At 41.1% G+C, this 23,086-nt stretch overlaps 1 protein-coding gene across 3 annotated transcripts; it reads left to right on the top strand.

Annotated features, from left to right (window-relative positions):
• The first annotated feature begins 374 nt into the window (after positions 1 to 374).
• ppp2r5cb (protein phosphatase 2, regulatory subunit B', gamma b) lies at positions 375 to 22,185 on the top strand. Of its 3 annotated transcripts, none has more exons than XM_044048398.1 (16): positions 375 to 487; positions 1,006 to 1,065; positions 2,415 to 2,577; positions 13,391 to 13,590; positions 15,335 to 15,445; positions 15,561 to 15,653; positions 15,730 to 15,860; positions 15,959 to 16,018; positions 16,135 to 16,243; positions 16,341 to 16,394; positions 16,766 to 16,936; positions 17,061 to 17,188; positions 17,306 to 17,407; positions 17,626 to 17,698; positions 18,048 to 18,164; positions 19,224 to 22,185. In XM_044048398.1, exons 1-16 carry the CDS (start codon positions 461 to 463, stop codon positions 19,356 to 19,358), a joined length of 1,734 nt encoding a protein of 577 aa, XP_043904333.1. In that variant the 5' UTR covers positions 375 to 460; the 3' UTR covers positions 19,359 to 22,185. The 3 variants fall into 3 exon arrangements, with proteins under 3 accessions (XP_043904333.1, XP_043904332.1, XP_043904334.1); XM_044048397.1 differs by having other exon boundaries at positions 2,412 to 2,577; XM_044048399.1 differs by lacking the exons at positions 375 to 487; positions 1,006 to 1,065; positions 2,415 to 2,577 and adding an exon at positions 9,395 to 9,605.
• The last annotated feature ends 901 nt before the right edge of the window (positions 22,186 to 23,086 follow it).

The following is a 23,086-nucleotide window of genomic DNA, read 5'->3' as shown; positions in this document are numbered from 1 at the left end:
TGTTTCCTGAGTGTAGTCCTGAAGGAGCAAATACGATTGAATTTTCCATGTGATTATGCTTGTCTTTTAATATTACATTACATGTCATTTAGCAGACGCTTTTATCCAAAGCGACTTACAATGGAATTGAGTACATTCAGCCAGGGGTGGAGTCGAACTTGCGACCATTGCGACCATGATGTCGCACACAGGGTACCGGTCTGAACCACTGAACCGCTCCATCTAATATTGTAGTAATACCTGCCGCCAGCAGGGGGCGCCCACTCTCCTTTACACTACACAACCTGTCACTGCTGTGGATGGTCAGTGTGAGGCGCTGCAGTCAGCTGACCTACAGCCAGCAAATCACAGCGCGAGGACAGACTGAACCGCCTTGCAGTGTGAGTGTGGTACCCGAGAGTTGTCAAGGTTTTGGTTGTGGAGTATTCGGGAGGGGAGCAAGGGCGGCTACGGTTGTACAATGCCTAATAAAACGAAAAAGGACAAGGTAAGTTTGAATTTTGCTCAGAGTTTTTGAGTGTCATTTAAAGTGTATTAATATGTAAGCCGGCCTCGCGAGGGAACATTTAGCTAGTAGTAGCGATGTGTGTCCCATCATATTTACGCTAGCCGACCAGCAAGCATCAGCTAGCCGCAACCCTCTGTCAGCATGTTAGTACTTTGTACATTCCGTCCGCTTATTTTGATAGGGCATAGTTATTCAGATTTTAGATGGCATTCTTTCTATGCCCATTATTTCCCACACAGCGCATGTGTATTGAGGTGTAAATGTAAGCACGTTGTATCTTTTTATAGCTGAAATCCGTTGTCGCGTAAATGGTATTGGCAGGGAAGTAACGTCATCGAGCAAGCAGATTTATCAGGGAGAGGTGTGAGAGACTGGGTGGGCAGGCGTGCTATATTTAGCCAGGACTTTGCACAGCGGCGTATACTTATAGACTCCCTGTTGATGTTGTCAACCTTCTTATGTGTATGACACTTAAGTACTCAAACTTTTAATTTCAGGACTCTTCTAAGTCTGCCAAAGTGGGCAAGAGTGGAGGACAGGAGAATGCAGAGCATGAGGTGAGACTCTTCCCGCGTCACACTAGGCCAATCCTTTAATGCCATTGATATTGCATTGTCACTGGTTGTCAGTGAGATAATTAATCCACACGCCCAGTCCTTGCATTATCAGCATGTGTTGCAGTCTTGTGATGTGAATTAAGAATCCCTTATTAACCCCCATTAATTATGAAAACATTTGCCACACAATGTATTCCTCCCCTGTTGTCCATGTGAATATATTATTTCTGAAGCTTTGGATTTGATTTCCTGTCCACCTCTTGCTTGGTAATAATCATGCATGGTGTGTGTCTGCAGCCATGTAGCAGATCTACTAATACAAAAGCTTTGTGTCAAAATTTAAATTGTTGGCCTCTGAGCTGCTGTCATTACCACCATTCCTTTTGTCACATGCACATCTGTTGCATGTAAGTGAAGTGAGATTGAAGGCTTATTTGTCTTGTCTCGGTGAGAAGCATCTGTGAGGAATTGCAATCAGAGTTAAGCCCTATCTTTTATTACATTAGAATGTAATCTAGATCATAACTGAGGCCAGCTCAGTCTTGTTTCCCATTGTACACGACAGCTTGCTAGTGGCCCAGCCTCTAACCTCCTGTCCTGCATTGTACACTGTGTCCAGCTTTAGCTGAGGCTTTCATGAATTTGATGAAGCCGCTGTGAATTTGGTAAGAAAAGCTCTCTGCCTTCAGGTGTGTGCTTCGTGAATGGGCACCAACAGGCAGGTGGGACCAGCTCACTTTTAAATTATATCCAGCCTTACAAACCTGTTTTCTTTAGAGCAATTGTGTGGCTTGATCTGCACAGCCATATTCGTTTTTTAATCTTATAGTTAAATATAGTATCTGTACATTGGGTGACAGAAGATGGAGAATAAACAACTGTCTCAGGACCGTGACACTCAGTCACTCATTTTCTCCTCCACATGAGGGTTGTGAGGGGCACTGGTGCCAATCCCACACTGGACAGGTCACCAGTTCATCACAGGGCCACATATAGAGATAACCATCCATCCACTCTCACACTCATGGTCAATTTAGAGTGTGAGAACATGCAAACTCCATATGCAGAAAGACCCTTGTTCCGACCGGGTTGCAGACCTGGGTCTTCTTTCTGCAAAGGCAAGAGTGCTAACCACTACACCAACTCTGTGGCCTGAAATGGTGACACCCTGTATGTAATTGAAAATATCTGTCAAGCATTTGGCAGCCAAACTGCTTGGCTGGTGGCTACATGCACACAGTTGCATTAGATTCCTGCAGAGGCAGCCTTTCACACTGTGTGCACCATTGACTGGCATGTGCTTGCTCTTACCTCACTGTCATTAATGTGCGTTTTTCCTGTTACAGCAGAGCTCAAACAGGAAGACCAGTAACAGTGTTCCTCCCACCACTCAGCTGCTAAAGGGGAAACAGCCTGGTTCCCAGACGCCTGTCAAAAAGGACAAGAGGCAGAGCTCCTCTCGCTTCAGCTTGAGCAACAACAGAGAGCTGCAGAAATTGCCTGCTTTTAAAGGTATTTACCTGCGCAGCCACCTGATCATATGATGAACTAAATACCCAGCCACTGTATAACTATGCCCAAATGTTTTGCATAAGCATCAGAAGTTGTTACCAATTTTAGATAAGTCAGTAAAACTCAAAGTTTCTTCTTGAGTGTAATATGTACATAATCTCGACTAACACAGTTACATTTAGTGCAAGCTTCACAGACTACCAGACACTCTGACAGTATGATTCCATGTCGAGCTACAGTTGTAGGGCGACTGCCTTTTTTAGCCAGTGTAGCTGGCGCCTAATTGCTTGTATGTCGAGTGCCATTCAGAGTCCTCCTACCATCCATTAAGTTTAACATAGTCAGTTCTTTAAGCTGACAGAGCATACAGTCGGTCTCCTCATTAGTCAAACAAATGTACTGGCCTGGATTCTCAATTTTTGCCACTGTTTCTTTAGTGCACCAGCTTCATGTACTGTTTCTTCTTATTATTCTGTTATGTAGGGGTGTAAGCAAGGGTGTGGGAACTGTGACGCATGCACAGAGACCCCAGGCCAGCTTAAGTCCGACTCTGGTTCGACTAATTGTATACATGCACTAGTAATTAGACTTCCAGCCACAGTATCTGGGTGTGTTCGTCCGACTTTGAGAAATTCAATTCAGTACCATTTCATCTGGACTAACATGTTAACATGTATTTTATATGGTGTTAATTGGATTATTCGGAGTTTTTTCTAATGTCTTGGAAAAACAAACTATTGAATATTTAACTCTGTGAACATCCTGGCTGCACCACCCTTTTAATACTAAGCCTAGCCTGACATTATGCAATACACGGAAACAAATAGAGGATGTACATGGCATGGACTTTGTGCTGGATTTAACCCAAGTGTCTATATTTAGTGGTAATCCAGAGATAAAGCTTTAATTCCTTGGTCCCTGTGTTTCAGGCTGTTGTTACTGACCAGACAAGCTGTGTCTCTTCCTCTTTCTTGTCTTCCTCTTGGTGAGGAGAAATTAATGGATCTTTGCAAATGAATATTGATATTTACTTTGATGTCTAAGCTCTGTGTCAGCAAAGCACCAGATGGAAAATCAAGGACTGGACACTGACGTTAGCCCTCTGGGCATATTGTCTATGCATGATTGTGGGGGCGTGCATGCACGAGTACACACAACAAGTGTGTTTAGCTGACTGAAAACACACTGCTATGACTACATTATGGGCTAAGTACATGTGCAATAAATGCACATTGAAAAATAGTGGCAATAAGGGTCCCGTACATATAAAAACAACTTCAGGAGAATCTGCACGGAACCAGTAATTTGGGATCACTGAAACGCTAATTTGGAAAACAGATCCTAGAGTGTGAAAATGATGTCCTCTTGCGTTGGCGTTCACTTTTGCGTTCTTTGTCGTTGTCTTCCTCTTCTTGTGTTTAGAGTTTGTGTCTATTAATTTTTCACTATTTTCATCCCTTGGCCCATCTGGCTTGGATCATGTATCTTGTATACGGTTTGTACAAAGCACACATTGCCGTACGTGCACTTCGGCTTCTCTGCTTTGTGGATAAAGACATCTCTTGAAACAACGCCTTGTTTATGGCAAACTTTGTAAGAACGACAAAGAAAAAGATTGTATAGATCAAGTTCTGTTTCTGTGGGCAAAATATGTAAGATTGAAAGGAGTCAGCTGTTGCAAAAAAGTTGTTCATTGATGCTAAATACATAACTATAATACGTCTATATATAAAAATTAGCAACAGTCAGAGGATATGAAGAAAAAAACAACCTGAGGCAATTTTCACATTGATCATAAGTTAAAAATGCCTAATGACTTAACATTTTAACACATGAGGTGTTGTTTGATATCTACAGAGAATACACACTTACATTTGTGAGATACAAACTCATGATACCACCTGGATTAAGTTACCCTTTTTCAAGAGAGACTATGTCATATTGTTTCTCAGTAATTCACTTGTTGTACTTGCCACTCCTTGACTCCCACTTCCTTCTCTCTCTCTCTTAATTAAAATAAAACAATAACGTTTATTCATTTGAAAGTTGGGTAGATAATATCAGAGAACAATCTAATTGTGGTGAACAATGCTTGAGTGCTCTACTTCATAAAGAACAATAATTTTTCCCAAGTTCATCCTGTGACAGCCAATCTCCATTGCCACTGTGTCTGTTCATGGTCACTGTCTTTCTCAGTGACAGAGGTCATATAATCACTGTATGTGTATTTAGAGCTGAATGTCATTTGTGTATGGCTGTGGTTCCTGAGTAGGTAGTTTTTCTATCAGAGGACCAGTGGTGGAAAGTGAGCTTCTTCAGTCTGCAGGATGAACAGCATGTAGAACTCCAAATTGCCCTAGAAGTGGACAAGGGATAGAGAGGCGCTATATATGGAACTGCTCACTAGCAAAGGGTGCATGCTAAAATTAAATTTCTTTAGTTGTCATACCAGTCCGACACAGTTTAACTTGTCAATAAATTCCACAAAAAGAAGAATGTGTTGCAGTAAACTCAATGGAGGACATCCAGCATTCCATGTTGTTTCTTTTTGGCATGTGGCTATGAGAACACAGCAGTTTTCCCTACTGTTGCACACAAGTCACGGTTCTGTGTTGATAATTCAACAGATTGCAGCGTTCCAAGCTCCACCCTGTAGAACCCTTACCACTGTGTTTGGTACATGAAGGTAGGGTGCCAAAACTGGGATGTTACAAATTGGATATTGGATATCAGTGTTTTTTAGTGGCAATGCAAATAATTGAACTGAAATGAACTGTACAGCTGTACTGGAAATGGGGCTTTAGTGTCATATGGTAAAATAGAGTCACAAATAGAGTCTCAAGGCAACAGCTGTTGTTGTGCACCATTTGTTTACCGGCCGTTTCTACGATTATAATTAAAGGAAATGAAAATTGTTCACTCAACCATAAACTATACCCGCTTCTTCATTGTGGTTAGCTATTACACTCAGGCGTAACTTTATTTCTGATAAGGGCTGCTCACCTCACACACCCCAATGAGGACTTTGATAACATTCTGCAAAACATTATCCCACAGTGGCTTAGTAGATGTTACCATCACTCAGCCCTGCCCAAACAGGCTCCTTGCTTGGCCTGTTTTCATTCCAGGCATGTTCACCACCTCCCGATGGAAACACATGTCCATGAGCCTGTCCTGCAGAGCCACAACACTCTGACCAGAATCAGGCCTTTCCATCAATTCACTCCCAAAACCCTGCTCTTTATATGGCATTCCAACTTTTCAGTATCTTAGCAGTAACTGTTTTATTATTTTTCTGTTAAAGACTGTTTGCTGAAGATATAATGCCTGAAGGAAGTAAAGAAGATAATGATGAAGAGTTATTCGTTGTTTTTTACAACAGTTGTTACCTCTGGATGGTTTCTCATTTAAATTACGAGCTGTCCCGCGTGAAGTATCTGACACACTGGGTTTGTCTACATCTGCTGGTTACAGCATAGAGAAAATAACACTCCCTCAACAAAGCCAATATCTTCAAATTCAAAATGTACTGTATTATATAAAGCAGGTTAAATGCTTTTAAAAACATGAAACTCGAGGGGATGCGTCATAATATTGCAGGGTAATCGGTGTAGTTTTTTTTGGCACGGAGTTGTTTGGTATGCATGAGGATTAGACTTTGGCTTCAAGAAGTTGTTATCTAACGGAAGAGAAAATCTGCATGTACCATAGCTGTGGATGTCATTTGGAGTATTGCTAAAGCTTTCACAAAACAATCTCAGTTACCTCACCCAATGCATAAACAGTACACACAATATTGTGTGTTTAAGACAGTGCAACCTTATCAGCAGGTGACACATAAGGACAGCAGAATAATTGGCAACAATGCTCATGAAAGTTTCTTGTAGCCAGGTTAAAACTGTGCCTTTAGACATGACGTGAAACATGAATGCTTCCTTGGATACGAGTACAAAAAACACATTTGCATGTGGACACAGCATGCAAGAATCTGTCCTCACGATGGATCTGTGGCAGTGTTGTTTTTTTTTTTTTTACACCAATCATAGCTGGTACATTAATTTATTTGCAGCCACCATCGCAATATTAACTTTGCTATACAGTTTTTCTAATGGTTAAAATCTTTTTTCATGTTATAGCATCATGTGTAGAGCTTTGGTTCATTCAGCTTTTCCCAACTCTTTTTTTTTTCTCTCTCTCTGTCACTTGCACACACACACACACACACACACACACATACAATCACGTTGACATCATTCACATCTGAACAGGCAGACTCATTAAAGACATTATTTATTTTTGTGAACAGACATGGCGTCAGTGTGAATTTGAATAGAGGGTGTGGGAAGCCAGATCTCATCTCGAGACACGTGCAGGACACCCTTTGATGCCAGGTGTGAACACTCACACTTGGTGATGTATACATGCAATCGGATCACTGGGCACAGATGTTAATACCAGGGCTGAACGGGACCTTAAAGCAGGATGCAGAGGCCAAGGCGAGTTTCAGGGAAGGATTTCCTTTGCCACTCCCGCAGGTGGTAGAGGAAAAGACTCCCACATCTTGAGAGAGGGAATGACTTCCCTGAGCAGCTGTCTCACATGAAAACACACAAAGAAATCCCACTCCCTGACTGTAATCAGGACCTTGAGCGCCTAGCGTAGATGTTTGACGTGATTGTGATCTCACACAAGATTTCCATTAGATTTGATCATTTTCTATATCAAGTGTCAGACTACGCACATAATTGAGAATTAATGCAAGACACAGACCAAGCTTTTTCTGTCATTGAAAGCTCCTTAAGGGTAATGGTAGTTTTCAGCTTGTATCCTCAGCTATGCTGATTGATCCGTTCCCCCAAATAGATTCAAGCCTTAAGCGTGTATTATACAGAGGGCCATGACACTGAAAATCAGCAGACTTTGAAATGGAACCACACCACTGTGAATTTTAGGCTGGCCTGCTCCCACAATGAGGAATATAGTGAAAGCCCAGCCATAGTCAAGCACACTGTCCCCATCCAGTGCAGACTCATGATGCCTCACAGGTTCATTCTCTTTCTCCTGCCAGAAATAGCACAGACACAACGAAAAGCACAAGCCTGATGAATGCATGTGCCAGAGGAGCATTTGGAGACTTGTTTGTAACAAGCGGTCGTATTTAGTGGTATCTTGTCTTCGTCTGAACAACAGATCTTTAGATTGCAGTTTGCCCCATGATGAGTCAACAGAACGGCAAGAAAGAGGCTTTTATATTCTCCGATTCCTGCTGTTGAAACACACCATTATTCTATATAGTATGCAGTATAAAGAGCAGCCAGACTTAATGTTAAAGGGGACATATTATGCAAAATCTACTTTTTAACCATTTTAATACTTATATTTGGGACTCTGGAGGGACTCTCTTTTGTCTTTTGGGTACAAGAAGAGCATTAAATTGGGGATAGACTATTGATAGGTTAGAAAATCAAGTTACTTGCTGACAGATGTAGTGGAAATGGCTTTTTCCAATTTAGCAAAAGTATGTAAGCGTTACATGTAAAACTGACAGAAGTAGATATGCTTATTAAAATGTACCAAAATGTAACTTTTAAAAATAGAGAATTATGAATTGGACTTTTTATATGGAACACACTATACCTTAATGTCTTTTTTAAACTGTATGGGACATAATAAATCAAGACATGTCACTGTCTAATTAAAATGAATGCTCATTCTAATTTTGAAAGTATACACCTCTTTAGAGATGTCACATTTGTGGGGTTTCGTTTGATACCAGTTGGAGAAACAAAAATCAAAAGTTGAATCATTGCACAAACACTAACTGGGCATGACACATGCACACAGTGTGATGACACATACACATAGGGATTGGGGTTGATATATTGTACACTGTATGTTACACTGTATATTATACTGTATGTTGGTTCAAGAATTAACTTGTTTCTGCACATTTAATGTCATATCTGTATTTGAAGGGCTCAGGGTAATTGCAAATGGTTTGAGATTTTTATTGTCTGTTTCTTGCACAGCTTCATAGTGCAGTGATATGTCCCCACTGCTGTCGAGACAGAGAGTGTGCTGCTCACTACATGTGCACATCCTGTGCTGCTCACATTGAGACTTCCTGCCTTCCTGTTTCTCTGTCACATACACCTGGGCTCGGGCTGTGCTCCTCAAGAGCCATCTGTCACGCAAAAACAGACACACACTGTCGGCACACATACAGGCAGATGCACAAGTGCCAAGGGCTTTTATCTGAACGCTGCCACTCGTCTTCTCTCATAAGACATAGCATTTGGCTGTTCTTAGAGGTGTTTTATATTAAACAAGCTACATGTTTGAACTTGCCTTACCTTTGCCTTAAATATTAATACATTTGGTTACATGTGTAATCTTTAGTGGATTCAGTCTATTTGCTGTTGCTTAATAAGTGCTGACAGTTTTAATTTTAGTTGTGGTTTTAGGGGTTGATTTTGTGCCTGTAGGCTGTAAATGAGAAGTGTCACTGTACTTGTGATGTGATTCTTGCAAGCAGCCGGCATATTGGATGGGACTGTGTGTTTCCTGGTTTTATTCTTGTTTTCATATACATTTCTAAGCAGGCTGAAGTGAAATCAGACCTGTGGTTTGTTGTAAAACTCATGGCAGATGTAGCTTCTGATGCTCCAATCACTGTCAGAGTCCCACCCCTTCTCCCTTCAGCCCACCAGCCGATTGCTTCCCTCATGTTTATTTATTCTGACTGACGGCTCATGTGACAGCAGCCAGCCAACCGGGCTGCTGCAGTGGGGGATGACATCACTAACTAGCTGGTTCCCTCCAGCAGCAGGGGAGATTCATTTTCTGCTCTGAGTGTTCGTGCTAAAATGGAGGCTGGCTCCTCGTCTTAGCCTCGGCTGGCTTCTTCCCCCATATCTCCTGCCTCTGCTCACTGATGTTGGCATGTTCTAGAACTGCCACTGGGATGGTTCTGGATGTATCCAGCACCAATGGACCTTTCCAGCCTGTGGATCTCATGCATTTTAGAGGTGAGATTAGGCAGTGTACCTCCTCCTCTGCTCTGTTTTCCTTGGTTTCAGAGGGCAATAAGCAAGAATGTTGTTTTCATTCAGCTAACTGCAGCTGCTAGTTTGGACTTTATCGAAGGAAATGTCTTTTCTAAAAGTTACTGTAAGAGATTGACAACGTTGATTCTATTTCGAGTAGGTAGCATGAGTATTTTTGGAGGAGGAAGCAATGGATTGTGTTTGTGTGTCAACAAGGAAGGGTGATGAAGGTTTCTGTCAAGACATTGCATCTTAAGCTTCAGTGTGGGAGGGAGGCTGAGAGTGTACTACTTTACAGTCCCCCATCCCCCATCATGACTGCTTATGTCATGGGATGTGAGGTCAAAGCTTGTTGTCAATGTAGGTCTGTATCTGTAAGTTGAACTCCAGCAGACTTTAATCTGACACCTACACTGAGTTGGCTCTAAATGAAATGCCGGTGCCTTTTGAATGTGTCACAGTGTAACACATTCAAAGCTAATGTGTGCAGAGAGACTAGTATATGAAGTCTGCAGTAGCACAGCATGTCTCTTAATATTTTAGGCCTCTTCAGAAACTCTAGTGCTGTTGTGTAACATGAGCCACTGACTGGACCTCTCAGCTCTCAGGGAATGATGAGATGAGAGATGCTCTCTGTTGGGCTGGACCCATGTTCCAGATTCTGAGAAACTGGTGCATATCTGCCAAATACAGGTGCACATTGATGAGTTTTCCTGATCCTGTGTGCCAAATACTTTTGCAGATACTTTTTGTACCTTTTTGAGTTGCCTGAGCCCTGAAAACTTGCATGAATCGCGTAAAAACTGCTTCATGGTTTTACAGATAGCTGGAGAGGACGACATGATACAAGTTAATGCTCTAATGTGCATGAGTGCGGAGCTCAGAAACATAAATCAAAATCCAAAAGGAGGTGTTTTAAAAGAAGTTTAAAATAAGAGTCTCAGGGGAATTCTAAAGTAGTACAAGTGTTATTAGGAAGAAAAATAAGGGTATGACATGAACAGGTCACACAGAGACAGCAGAATTTTGTGCTGTGTGTTAAATACCTGCAGTGCTACTGTGACTCACTGCTGTGGAGGTGTAGGGAAAGTCTGTCTGATGATGATGATGATGATAATAGCCCAGAGTCAGATTCTAGTCTGTGTGGGAGTTTGCACTACCTACAGTTCATACTGGATGTCTAGCTATCAACCAACTTCCCCCAGTGCCAATTCATTACCTTCACCAGCAAGGTTATGTTTTCATTTCAGTTTGTTTGTTTGTTTGTCTGTCTCATATAGGGTGATTTAAGTGTTTGCAGAGGTCTACGTTCTTGGAGCACTGTGGTTATAATTTTGACGGATGCCAAAGACGTCCATTCAAAAGATTTCTGCACAGAAAAAACAAAAAAAGGAAAGTCATAAGTACAGATTTGTTGTTTCTGTGTTCACTGTTTCTTAGCCTGATGGTTTTGAATACATCTTCAGGCTTAAACAGTGTCTCATAATTTTAGAAGATCAGAAAAATGATGGCTACAAAATGTTTAAACTGAACTTCCCAGGAAACCTTAGGCTATTGCATGTTTAGAGGAGTGTGCATGCACATGCAAGTCTTATGATAGTCAGCTTATGCAGGGTTTTATGTATGCATCCATTCCTTTAAAGACACACACATACCTTGAAACTACTCTGTAGGTTTGCCAACTTCTGTATTATTTGTTTTAGGGCTGCAACAATGAATTGATTACTAAATGAATAGTAAATTATTTTGAGATTTTTTTATATATAAAACAAATTCAAATTTTTCCAACTTCACAAATTTGAACATTGTCTGGTTTCCTTGCGTCATATAACAAAGGTTGGTTTGTGGACAAAAGCAAGATGTTTGAGAACATCATCATTTCAAGGTTTTGGAAACGGTTATCAACCTTTTCATTAGTTGTGAAAATAGTCAGTTATAGTTGCAGCCCTAGTATGCTTGTGGTTAAAGTGTGTGATGAATCTGGTGATGCATGTAGTCATATGATGTAAAACAACCATTTTCTTTTATTGTCTACTGTTGTGTCCTTCCATAACACACATGTTAGTGTTTGCATCAGGAAAACAGAATTACCCTCATGCATCATGACACTGGAAGCTGAGTTTCACCTTGGTGCGCTTCTGTCACTGTGACCTCTGAATAATACTGAATAACAAAGAAAAGCTCTATAACTAACCAGTACCTCATAGCTGTGATTGATAACGGTGGGTAAATGATTGATCGTGACATGATTTCGTTAGAGCACAGTCTCTTTACTTTGACTTGTTTATAAATCCCTGTCTCTGTCCCGTCTCCCTGGCTCTCATGTCTCCTGGTTACAGCTGTTGCGCTCAGCAAATCAGCAGCATATTATTGGGCTGTAACAGCAGCCTGCATGCATCTGTAAAGAGCAGCAGGCAGTTACCCTCTTGTCCAAAGTCCTATCTGTATTCATGGTCACCATGGTGACATACAGGGCACATGCTGATCGTTAATGAGATGTAATGAGACTGAATCATAAATCAAAGGGTGTGACAGACAAATTAATGCTGCCACATAGGTAGGTTTTAATAGGATGACATTTTGTTATAAGTCACTAATCTAAACCCCACCGAGGGTGATAATGAATGAGCACCACAGCATCTGCCTTGGTTTCAGGGCTCTTTGTGTAACCTGGGCATGTGATCATCTGCTGCAAATTGATTTAGCAGGAGAGGCTGTTGTTTCTCTGTTGCTTCCAAACAGCTTCCTGCATTTTATTAACTTGAAAGCAGAATTGTACAAGAAGTACCTACAATTACACTTTATCCAGGACTCTGCTGCCTGAGAACTGAGAGTGTAAATTTGTTGTTTGTTGACAAATCCCCGCAATAGCTACTGGTTAGGTTTTAGCATGGTTATTAAATAGTTAGGGAAGCACTATAGCCGAATGACTTGTGTGTCTGTCTGACATTTTGATTTCTTAGGAAAACCCTTCAGGTCCTCTGAGAAGAGAGACATTTTGATTCTGGATTTAAAGCTTACTTTCTCATGTCATGTAATAACTGGTTTATTCCATTTATTCTATTTTGTGTTGAGTGAGTGTGCTTTTTTGTCATTTGTGCCTTGTGATTTATTTGATGCAGCAGTCGTGTGGTGATGACGCATTCACGCTGACATGAAGCCGAGGTTTGCTCATTGACAATCGTGACACAAACACAATGATTTTGAAATTGCAGGTTAATGGTTGTGCACAGGCAGGTGTGGCCGTGTAATGCTCAAGGCTTACTGAGAGCTTAATGCATCATTTATGCAGTGGTGACACCGTCGTCTGAAAGGCTGAATTATTGATTTATGAAGTCTTTAAATTAAGTCTCTGTGTGTCACCACATGAACTCTTCTGATGTAAAAATACACTTGCAATCTAGAAACTTTGGTGTAAGTGATCAGATACAAGCATACAACTCGTAAGTGCGTAAGTGTGGCAACTTGTAGGACACGTCTTTCAGTAACTTTTCCGTTATGACTAATATTTACCTTTTCCTGTGTCATTTGGTCTAGTTTTGAATGACTGAATCTCCCCAGTCTCTCAGTTAAGGATAAAACAATTTATTTTCCTTTAAAAATGAAGGGTGATCTCTGAAACAATCTCTTTATTGCACATGTTTATCAATTGCTGTTCAATTTGTTCATTTATTGCTAGAATTAACACTCGGTTTATTGTAAGGAAGAGATCCTCACACTAAAGGACTCTTATTTATTGCCACTTTCCTACCATTTCTGTCTCACAGATGTCCCCCCCGCAGAGCAGGAGAAGCTGTTCATCCAGAAGTTGCGGCAGTGCTGTGTCCTCTTCGATTTTGTGTCCGACCCTCTAAGCGACCTGAAATGGAAGGAGGTGAAACGGGCAGCCCTGAGCGAGATGGTGGAGTACATCACCCACAACAGGAACGTAATCACAGAACCCATCTACCCAGAGGTGGTTCACGTGGTGAGTATTAGAATAAAATAAATGAGTGAGTTACTTTTTCCGTTCTATGTCACATTGAATGCAGCTCACTAGGATGGTAAGTTTCATGCCAAGTGGGGCGTCATTTTGTTTTTGGTTCCTCGCTGGGTCATAGGAAACTCATAAGCCTCACTTATGATGCAAATGAGCAATTTGTTTTATTTCTCTCAAGAGGTCACTTAGTAGTTAATTATTATTATTATTATTATTGTTATTGACACTCTTGTGTCTGCCTCTGTAGAGCCCGTCCATTGAATGGTGCTACAGTCAGTATGGCTCTGTCACTGACTTCACGGTATATTTATTACATGTATTCCCTCTGAGGTTGTGGCCTGGGTGTGTTTGTGGTGCCAGGTTTGCTTTCCCAAGCCAAACTGAAAGGTCTTTGATGTTAATCAAAGGCCTTGTGCATCAATGCTGCATGGTAAACTGCAGATGATCAAGGTGCAAATTTCCCTCCATCCTCCTCATCATGGCTTTATTTGATCATAGCTGCAGAAAATGCGACTGCTGCCAAATCAGCATGAAAATATACTGTTATTCCTTGGCAGCCCTCCTTTCCGCTGCCCTCTTAAAGACAAGTACAGTTTGTAGTTCACCGACAGCTTTTATCATCAAAGTGAGGCGATTCACAACAATCTCCTTCATAGCCACAAAGACTGATTGTGACGTTAAGGCTTTATTATTTATTTATTTTTCCATTCTTTCAGGGCTTGTTTGATGCCACCGTGTTAAAACAGTATTTTAGGTCGACTTCTGGATCACACTTTACTGATTGCTCTGTTTGTAATATTCTTTTGGAGGAAGTAAGAAATGGTTTCTGCTTTGAATATGAACATAATTGTGAGTGAGTGTGTTTTGACCTCTGTGGAGGGACTGGCTAAGCAGGTATAATAGATGCTTCCCCATTTACTGAATGAAACAAATGGAATAAAGTAGCACAAGAGGGAATAATTCATCTAAGTTTCAATGTGGTTTTTTTCACAGAAAGTGCAACATTGTAACATTTTGAAGGGATATTTGTATGTTGACGTGTGTATTTATTAGTCTAATTTCAGACAATTACTGTGTCTGTTTGGTTTCCAAACATCCATGTTTCATTATATCAGCTGTCAGACGTGTGTTATCGAAGCAAACATTCTGTCAGTGGTTGTCGGGAGTAGCGGCAGGAGGTAACAGTTACTAGGGTTCGATCATGACAACTGTTCCTTCTCACCCCGGCTTAAGTGCAGCATAACAAATGATCATAGATCAATGCACAGCGTGAGTAAACAATGGTTCATAAAAACACACTAATGATGCTCAGTCAACCAAGAAGAACAAAACGACCAATGTCCACTTACTTCCTCTATGTACATTTATACTGCAAAGGCTGCCAGACCTAAAGTTTAAGATGCTTTTCTTCAATGGTATGTTATTCAGTTGTAATTTACAGCACCCACTGGAATCTAATTTTCTTTATTTTGACCTATTTACTGTCTTTGGCGTTAGTAAACTGAACACTGAATTCTTTGTTAGGCTCATGCAAGACTATAATAATTGGAAGCATGGTCAAATCACCTGGTTATTCCAAATTATTTCATTATGATCTTGTATACATACAGTATATTATGTAGTCAGAGAGGAGGATTGAATCTTAAGTATTGTGTGTCTGTAGTTTAAAAATGGCCCCACAAATCATTGATTTAATCGTCCTTTAACCAACCTTTCTCTGTTTTTTCCCCAGTTTTCTGTGAATATGTTTAGAACATTGCCGCCGTCATCAAACCCCACAGGTGCCGAGTTCGACCCAGAGGAAGACGAGCCAACGTTAGAAGCTGCATGGCCACATCTGCAGGTAACACATTATGAAATCAGAATAATGGTTTACTCTTTCACTGCTAACTAGTGAGAACTAAATCAATTCATTTGCTACTTTTCAACCATTGAATATCTTTTTTTTCCCCCCTTAGCTTGTCTATGAATTCTTCTTAAGGTTCTTAGAGTCTCCAGACTTTCAACCAAACATAGCCAAAAAGTATATTGACCAGAAGTTTGTAATGCAGGTGAGCACATCCCGACCAACAATTATCATTTGTGTGTAATGTTTTTAAGTAACTTTAATTTCATTTTTTTGTGCAGCTCTTAGATCTGTTTGACAGTGAAGACCCCAGGGAAAGAGATTTTTTAAAAACCACTCTGCATCGCATCTATGGCAAGTTCCTGGGCCTGCGAGCATACATTAGGAAACAGATTAACAACATATTTTATAGGTGAGCATAAAATATGGAGTGTATGAGTTGGACACATCAGTGGCATGTACTGTATGTTTTGTTTTTTTCTTGTAAACACCATGTTTCTGGTTTGTCAGGTTTGTTTATGAGACTGAACATCATAATGGAATAGCAGAATTACTGGAAATATTAGGCAGGTAAGATAACATTGTAGTTTTCGTTCATTTCATTTCCAACATACACAATAGCTCCTGTGTCAGTTTGAGTACAATTTATGCACTCAAGTCCTTTATGACCGCCTTTCTTCTTGCAGCATAATCAATGGATTTGCATTACCACTGAAAGAAGAGCACAAGATATTCCTACTGAAAGTTCTGCTGCCTTTACATAAAGTCAAGTCTCTTAGTGTATATCACCCACAGGTAACTATATTGTTCTGCTCTGCCATGAAAAAGACATCACAACAGCAGAGTTCATAGTGATACATGGAATTCATATCTTCGTGCCTTTCCCCCTCAGCTGGCCTACTGTGTGGTACAGTTCTTAGAGAAGGATAGCACCCTCACAGAACCGGTGAGATTTAACGTCGTTATGTTGTTAATATTGTTGATTGAATTATCCTTCAATATCCTGTCTGTTCAAGATAAACCTCTTCTGTGAGCCCAAGGACTCCCTTGTCAATGTCACGTTTCCACTCATTAGTTTCCTGTACATGCAAAGTTGTAATGAGATTTGTCCGGCTTCACATGAACAGTGTTATTTGTCAAAACACACATACTAAAATCACAGTATACACACACGTACACAGCTGTCTGTGCTTTCTTTGTTGCATCTGTGGTGTGTGTGTGTGTGCGCTATCTGTTAAGACCACAGTTGTTGTACAGCTGATCTGTCCAAACGTTCTTGATTCACGATGTTTTCTCTCTGTGTGTGCGTGCGTGTAGACAGTGATGGCTTTGTTAAAGTACTGGCCAAAGACTCACAGTCCAAAAGAGGTTATGTTCCTAAATGAACTGGAGGAGATCCTGGACGTCATTGAACCATCAGAGTTTGTTAAAGTCATGGAGCCTCTCTTCAGACAGATGGCCAAGTGTGTGTCCAGCCCGCACTTTCAGGTCTGACACACGTCGTTCTGAGACAGTCATGTGTTTCCGTGTGTGTTGTGCACACATGCTGGGTACATTACGGTTCTTTCCGTCTAACGTTTTGTGCATCTTTAACCATGACCGTGTCGTATAGGTGGCAGAGCGAGCGCTTTACTATTGGAACAATGAGTACATCATGAGCCTGATCAGTGACAACGCTGCCAAGATCCTGCCAATCATGTTCCCGGCCCTCTACCGTAACTCCAAGACCCACTGGAACAAGTGAGTCACTGCACTGGCTTTGGCCCCGCTTCAGCCTCAGTGTTTCTGTCTGATGGGTTGTGATGATCGCGGAGTACGTAAACTAAGAGACTTGTGGTCACCTTTGTGCGTCTGTAGGACAATCCATGGGCTGATCTACAATGCGCTGAAGCTCTTCATGGAGATGAACCAAAAGCTGTTTGATGACTGCACCCAACAATTCAGGGCTGAGAAAAGCAAGTAAGTTACAAGTGAAAGGTTGTGTTTGACATGGTCTTGAAAACAATCTTACAAACATCATTATAAATTGAAGGAAATGACTCACCACAAGCAGCGTTGACTGAACCACAGCTTCTGAAAGCCTTTGAACGTTACAGATCTGTCATGTCGGTGTACAATGAGCACATTTTTACTGTTGACGTTGTCTCTAATAGTATGTGTGTGGTTTGTTGCCTCAGAGAGAAAGCCAAATGGAAAGAGAGAGAAGATGCATGGCTGAAGATTGAGAATCTGGCAAAGTCAAACCCACAGGTGAGGAAAAGCCCAGATGGCCTGAGTAACAGTAATCTTCAGACATGGGAAATTTGTGTTGTTGTGTCTGTTATTAAAATGAGCCAAGTTGTGACTGAGTGCTCGACCAATGTTTGTCCAATCACAGCTTTTGTGACTTCACTAGATCTCAATCTTACCAAAACATGCCAAGTTAAAGAATGAGACAGAGACCTCCATATATGTACATGTCAGCATGAGAGGAGAGCTCAATGAGTTCCCACGGTTTTGAATGTGAAAATTAAACTTGCAATAGATGATAAGACAAAAAAGAACTTGCATGACTGGTCTCTTCTCTTCTAACTTTGCCCTCTCTCTTCTCTCTGTGTAGTTTGTGGTCTATGCGGACTCAGTGGGCTCAGGCAGTCCAATGGACATGGAGACAGACGGGCCAATGCTGGACGATGTCAACAAGCTAAAGAAAGCAGTAGAGGAGGAAGCAATACAGGTGAGTGTTGGTGTGTCCATGTGTGGTGTAGCAGTGAAAATGTAGAAAATGTGATTATTATACAAGATTTTTATATTAGATGTACTGTATGTATTTCTTTTCATTCTTTTATCTGTCCAAGAGCACAGTTCCTGCCATGATTGTCTCTCCTGAACCGGTTCTCTGGTGTTATATTAGAAGTAAAACAGGCATCACAATGATTTAACACATTACCTTTGAGAGCAGTAATAAGAATACATGGAAGTAGAGCTGTTAATAGGGTTTTTTCCATTGTTGTCCTAGGTCTAATCACAGAGGATGTCACATTGTGTACAAATAAAATTGATTTGATATGAACTGGCGACTACCACAGCACAGCTATCCTTATATCTTCCCATATTTCTGCTTTAGCTGAAACACTTGTCAGTTGGTGGGCAAATATTATAAACGAAAATAACCATAATAAACCACAAAAATAAACCACATTATTTTTACTTTTGAAACACAATGACTACTTGTTCAAAAAGATAACAAGGCATCCCACACTTCTGGAAAACACGCAGACTTTTCTCTACTGAAACCTGGCTCACTCACACATTTTCAGGTAATTTTAACTTGCACAGAGAAAAACCTGTCTTCTCCATCCCATGAATAATTTCTTTTGTTGAGATGACTAAGAGTTGTGGGTCATGTGATTCACAGAGTATCATCCCAGATGTCTCCTACCTCTTAAGTGAAGCAGAGGTCAACAACCGGGAGAGTTTTAAAGCTTAAACTAATTTCTATGCCATTTTCTGTAATCATGTAATTTTTCTGTTTTGAAGGTTCGTGCTGCAAACTAAGGTTTACTCATTGGCAACTTTGTTTTGCACGTGCAACCTTAGTGCAATGTGTGGACCAGACTCTTTTTGTTTTTGTTGTTGTTAAAAGTGTGAGAGCAGGGTGAGAAGACAGATGTGTTTTATTAGTGTTGGATTTCAGATGTGAAACAATGCGAGAGATAAATGTCCCACATGTTTCTCATGGCATTCATGAAGTGTGTGTTGTTGGCGAACGCTTCTAATCCCTCCATGTGTCCAGATCCAAAAAGATCAGAGAAGAGAGCGCCCTCTCGTGCGAAGGAAATCTGAGCTCCCCAAGGACATCTCCACCGTCACAGCCCTGGAGCTGCACCGGAGAGCCGAGGAAATGCTGACGACGCACGACAGCCACTAAGAGACCATCCTCAGATCCACCGTAAACCAGCAGCAGCAGCAACAAAAGTGTCCACAGAGGAACCACAGGCCCACAGAGGCACGCACAACAACAGGCGTCTGGTATCTCAGTCCAGTCCAGCACAACACAGAACTGAACCGTCTCAGCTCCACCTGACACAGATAATGTGTAAAGCTGCACATCAAAGCCTGGCTCAACTTTTTGGACCAGAGGTGCTCAGCACTCACTGATTCCCCTCCTCCCTCTTGTTACCTCCCACCTGATAGTTGTCCAGCAGAGACATCTGTGGTGCTGGACACTCCTGCATGACCATGACATGCACCATGAACTTAACCCAAGATACTGTGTTGTTATCTGGTGTTTCTCTATCCCTGTCCTCTCCACTTGTTCTGTTTTTGGGGTGCTGTGCTGCCCCCTTCTGGTCATTTCTCTCAGGTGTTTTGTTCTGTGTGTGAGTGAATGTGAGTGTGTGTGTGTGTCTTTTCTTCTGGCCTCTTCTTTCTAGATGTCAGGTGCTTGTACAAATATGAGCCCCTCTGCAGAGGTCGTCTTTGGTTTAAGTTAAAAAAGAAAAAGAAAAAGTCAATTGATGAGAACTTACCAGTTCTTTTTCCTACATAGCTCTTCTTAAGAGTCCTACACACTTGCCATCTGTGTAGCTCTTCTGTGTGGCATTTTCTATTGTGTTTCACTTAATATTCAATTTGCTGAAGAAGATTCATTGACTATTCTGTTAAATCAGGACAGGGTCACCAGGGATTCACCAGCAGAGTGTGTCCGGATTCAAAGTGTTCATTAAACTCTGCTGGCATGACAGACGTAGGAACCTTGTTTGGTGCCAACATCTTTCATTAAATGATTTCCTTCCCTACTTTTATTTGTGTAGGCAATACGTTAACAAAGGTTGCTGCGTCTCATTTTCATATTTGTCTGTTGGATGAGGCCCAGTTTGCTGCAAAGGTCACATGAGAGCAGATTATGGGATTTATTTTTGTGGTGCCCCCCCTTCACACCCAGCTATCGTAGGAGTATGTATAACATTGTCATTAACATTCAGTACAAGTCACTGTCATTCATGTGAGGCTTAGGAGACTGTCCGTCATGCTTGTCTGTGATTTTACACAAAGTTGCCGCGTGTTGCCGTGTAATGGGGCAGATCACGTGCCGTGATGGTGATCCATTTTTTTTCCCCTACTCTTCTCTAGCAAGACCCTTTTATTTATGAGACACTTGTTCGATATTAGACCGCATCAACAGGGAGGTGTGTTTGGTTTAAGAGGTCAAACATAAGCCTTTCTTTTCACAGTGCCTTTAATAGTCTAAGGGGATTTTTGCTCAACTGAGAATCGAGTAGCACGCCAGATTATAAAAAAAACAAGTTATGTTTTGTTTGTTTTTTAGGAGAAAAACAAAAACACAAGATCAAATATGTCTGTCCTCGGCACACCTCTGGCCCCTTGGGCTCCAGCACATGCCTTGTTTAAGCTGCAAAGTTCAGTTTGTAGGTGAGAAGTTGGTGAGGAGAAGCAGAGTGGTCGCCCCCCCACCCCAAACCACTTCAGCAATGAAGCACTTCCTGATAAAACTTGAAAGAAAATAGAAACACAAACTGAAAACAACAACAACAACAAACTAGTAAAAAGAACTGAATTCTGTGATGCTGTCTGTCTTGGTGTGTGGGCTCACCACACCTGGGTGCCCGTTGATAAGAGTTAGCCTCCACAGGAGAGGACATTGCCTCCCTTCGTAACTTTATCCCTGCCACCCCATTCCTTTTTTTTTTTTTTTTTAATTTGTACCATTGATTGACTCCTTTCTCTCTTTCTCCTTCCCTTTTCCCATGAAAAGCAGACTACTCGTCTCTGTAGGGCTCCTTAATTGGACATCTGTTTGTTCTGCTTCTGGATGCTTGCAAGTTCCTTTTGTCGTGGTTTTAATCCTCCTTTGCCTGCAGAACCTCTTGTCAGTGTTTCAACTGAATGTGCAAATTGTAAATAATACTGCAGTCTCTCCCGCGTTTTTCTCGAAGAACAACACTTACCAAAGGCTTTCACAAAATCCTCACGCTCCTTCGCCGTCTGGTGTTACAGTGGATGTGATTAACTACACGTGACTCCGTCCCTGAAGGAAAATCTGTGTCCACTGATTGTTAATGGTCATTGCAGTGAAGCAGCAGCACAGTGTTAAAGCATATTTGTACTTCTGCATCCAATCAATGCAGCATAGCCCACATACGAGCCTATACTGTAGCCTGGTGACAAGTGTAAACGCTCACAATAGTGTAGACTACTTGTGTAGGCTTGGTGTCGATCCTATGCACAAGTATAACCAGGCTTCAAATGTCCCGTTGGTGACTGTTGTTCTTGAAATGGCTTTAATATTGGCTTCTTTGGAGCTCTCGTCCTTTTTACATAAGCTTTGTTTTCTTTTTCCTCGGAAAAGAATGATTATTGCAAGTGTCCTTTAGTGTACACCTCGTAACTAAATGGCTTCATCTAATATTGTACATATAATGTACTTTAATTTTGTGTTATAACTATTATTAAATGGTAGATTTCATATTTTGTACAAAATACGTGTACAGAATAAAGAGGTCGTTAGCGACCGCAGACAGTTGTATGTGGCACAGATTTCAACACATGTGGGCTATTTACGTTTAGGAACCATATATATAGTTTTTTATCTACTGTAATCCAACATCATTTTTTTCCCCTCTGTCAAACATGTGTTGAGATCCTACATACATAAGCTTTTGGTGTGTGCTTTTATCCAAATCTCCAGTGGTGTACATCTATATTCAGCAAATAAAGAGAACATGTGAGTTTTATATTTTCATCCTATAAAAAAAAACCCAAAAAAAACTTGTGCGAGTCATTGTTAGATGAATTCAAGGTGTTTGTTGTTTTTTTGTCCTTGCAGTGAACTCGGTGTCCAACTCGGTGACATGCTTCTCTGTCAGAGGAGGGAAGGAGCTGATGTAGGAAAGCAACAATCAGAGTAATGATGGTACTCGCACCTTATTCAGTCAGTCGCTGTCTGTTGTGTTAGTAAACTGATAATCGTGCACGCTCATGGAGACAAATAAAGCTCGAGTAATGATTCCATGTAGGCGCGAGTGTGATGCAGAGTCTCATTAGTAAAGCCGTCTTTGTGAGTGTGTATTTAACAAAGTTGTGCCAGAGGTGTCGACTGTAAAGGTAGAATACAGAGTCATGGCCCCCTTAGCACAGCGGCCATTTTGACAAGGAAAAAGCGATGGGAGTATCCATGAGGAAAACACAGGTGTTAGTAATCAAAGGTGAGGAAGTTAAGTGGAACTTGGGCCATCGTTCATTTCATCATTTTCACCTGTGATTTTCCCACACTTGTGCCGAGGGCCCTATGAAGCCAAAGTAAGTACTCTTAATGTATTAATCTGGGTAATGACCTAACTTGTTTATGCATGTATGATAAGCAGATATCTGGTTCTCATTTTTAAATACCAAAGTCTTTAAACAGGTCTACTTGTTTAATTCAGTGCTTCACTTTGAATATGAAAGTGCAAATTAATACGCCACTTTTGTGATTTTACTTTCCTCTTAAAGAAACAAACAAAAAAAATAACTATAATGCAATTTATAGTGTTGCTTTTCTATCAATAATTGTCAGCTTGGGCCAGCACTGATGTTAAGTTCAAAATCAGATAGTTTGACGTTAACCGTTACTTGTTCAGTCCAGGAAGCAATGGC

This window comes from Solea senegalensis, linkage group LG17, assembly GCF_019176455.1.
Source record: "Solea senegalensis isolate Sse05_10M linkage group LG17, IFAPA_SoseM_1, whole genome shotgun sequence".
In the NCBI taxonomy this organism is placed as follows: domain Eukaryota; kingdom Metazoa; phylum Chordata; class Actinopteri; order Pleuronectiformes; family Soleidae; genus Solea; species Solea senegalensis.
This window is presented reverse-complemented; position numbering and strand designations above follow the sequence as displayed.

Coding starts and splice junctions, on each gene's coding strand:
- ppp2r5cb (XM_044048397.1), top strand. CDS start 461: ATGCCTAATAAAACGAAAAAGGACAAG. Junction 2,578..13,390: donor GAAATTGCCTGCTTTTAAAG/GTATTTACCTGC, acceptor TCTGTCTCACAG/ATGTCCCCCCCGCAGAGCAG. Junction 15,654..15,729: donor ACCAGAAGTTTGTAATGCAG/GTGAGCACATCC, acceptor TTTTTTGTGCAG/CTCTTAGATCTGTTTGACAG.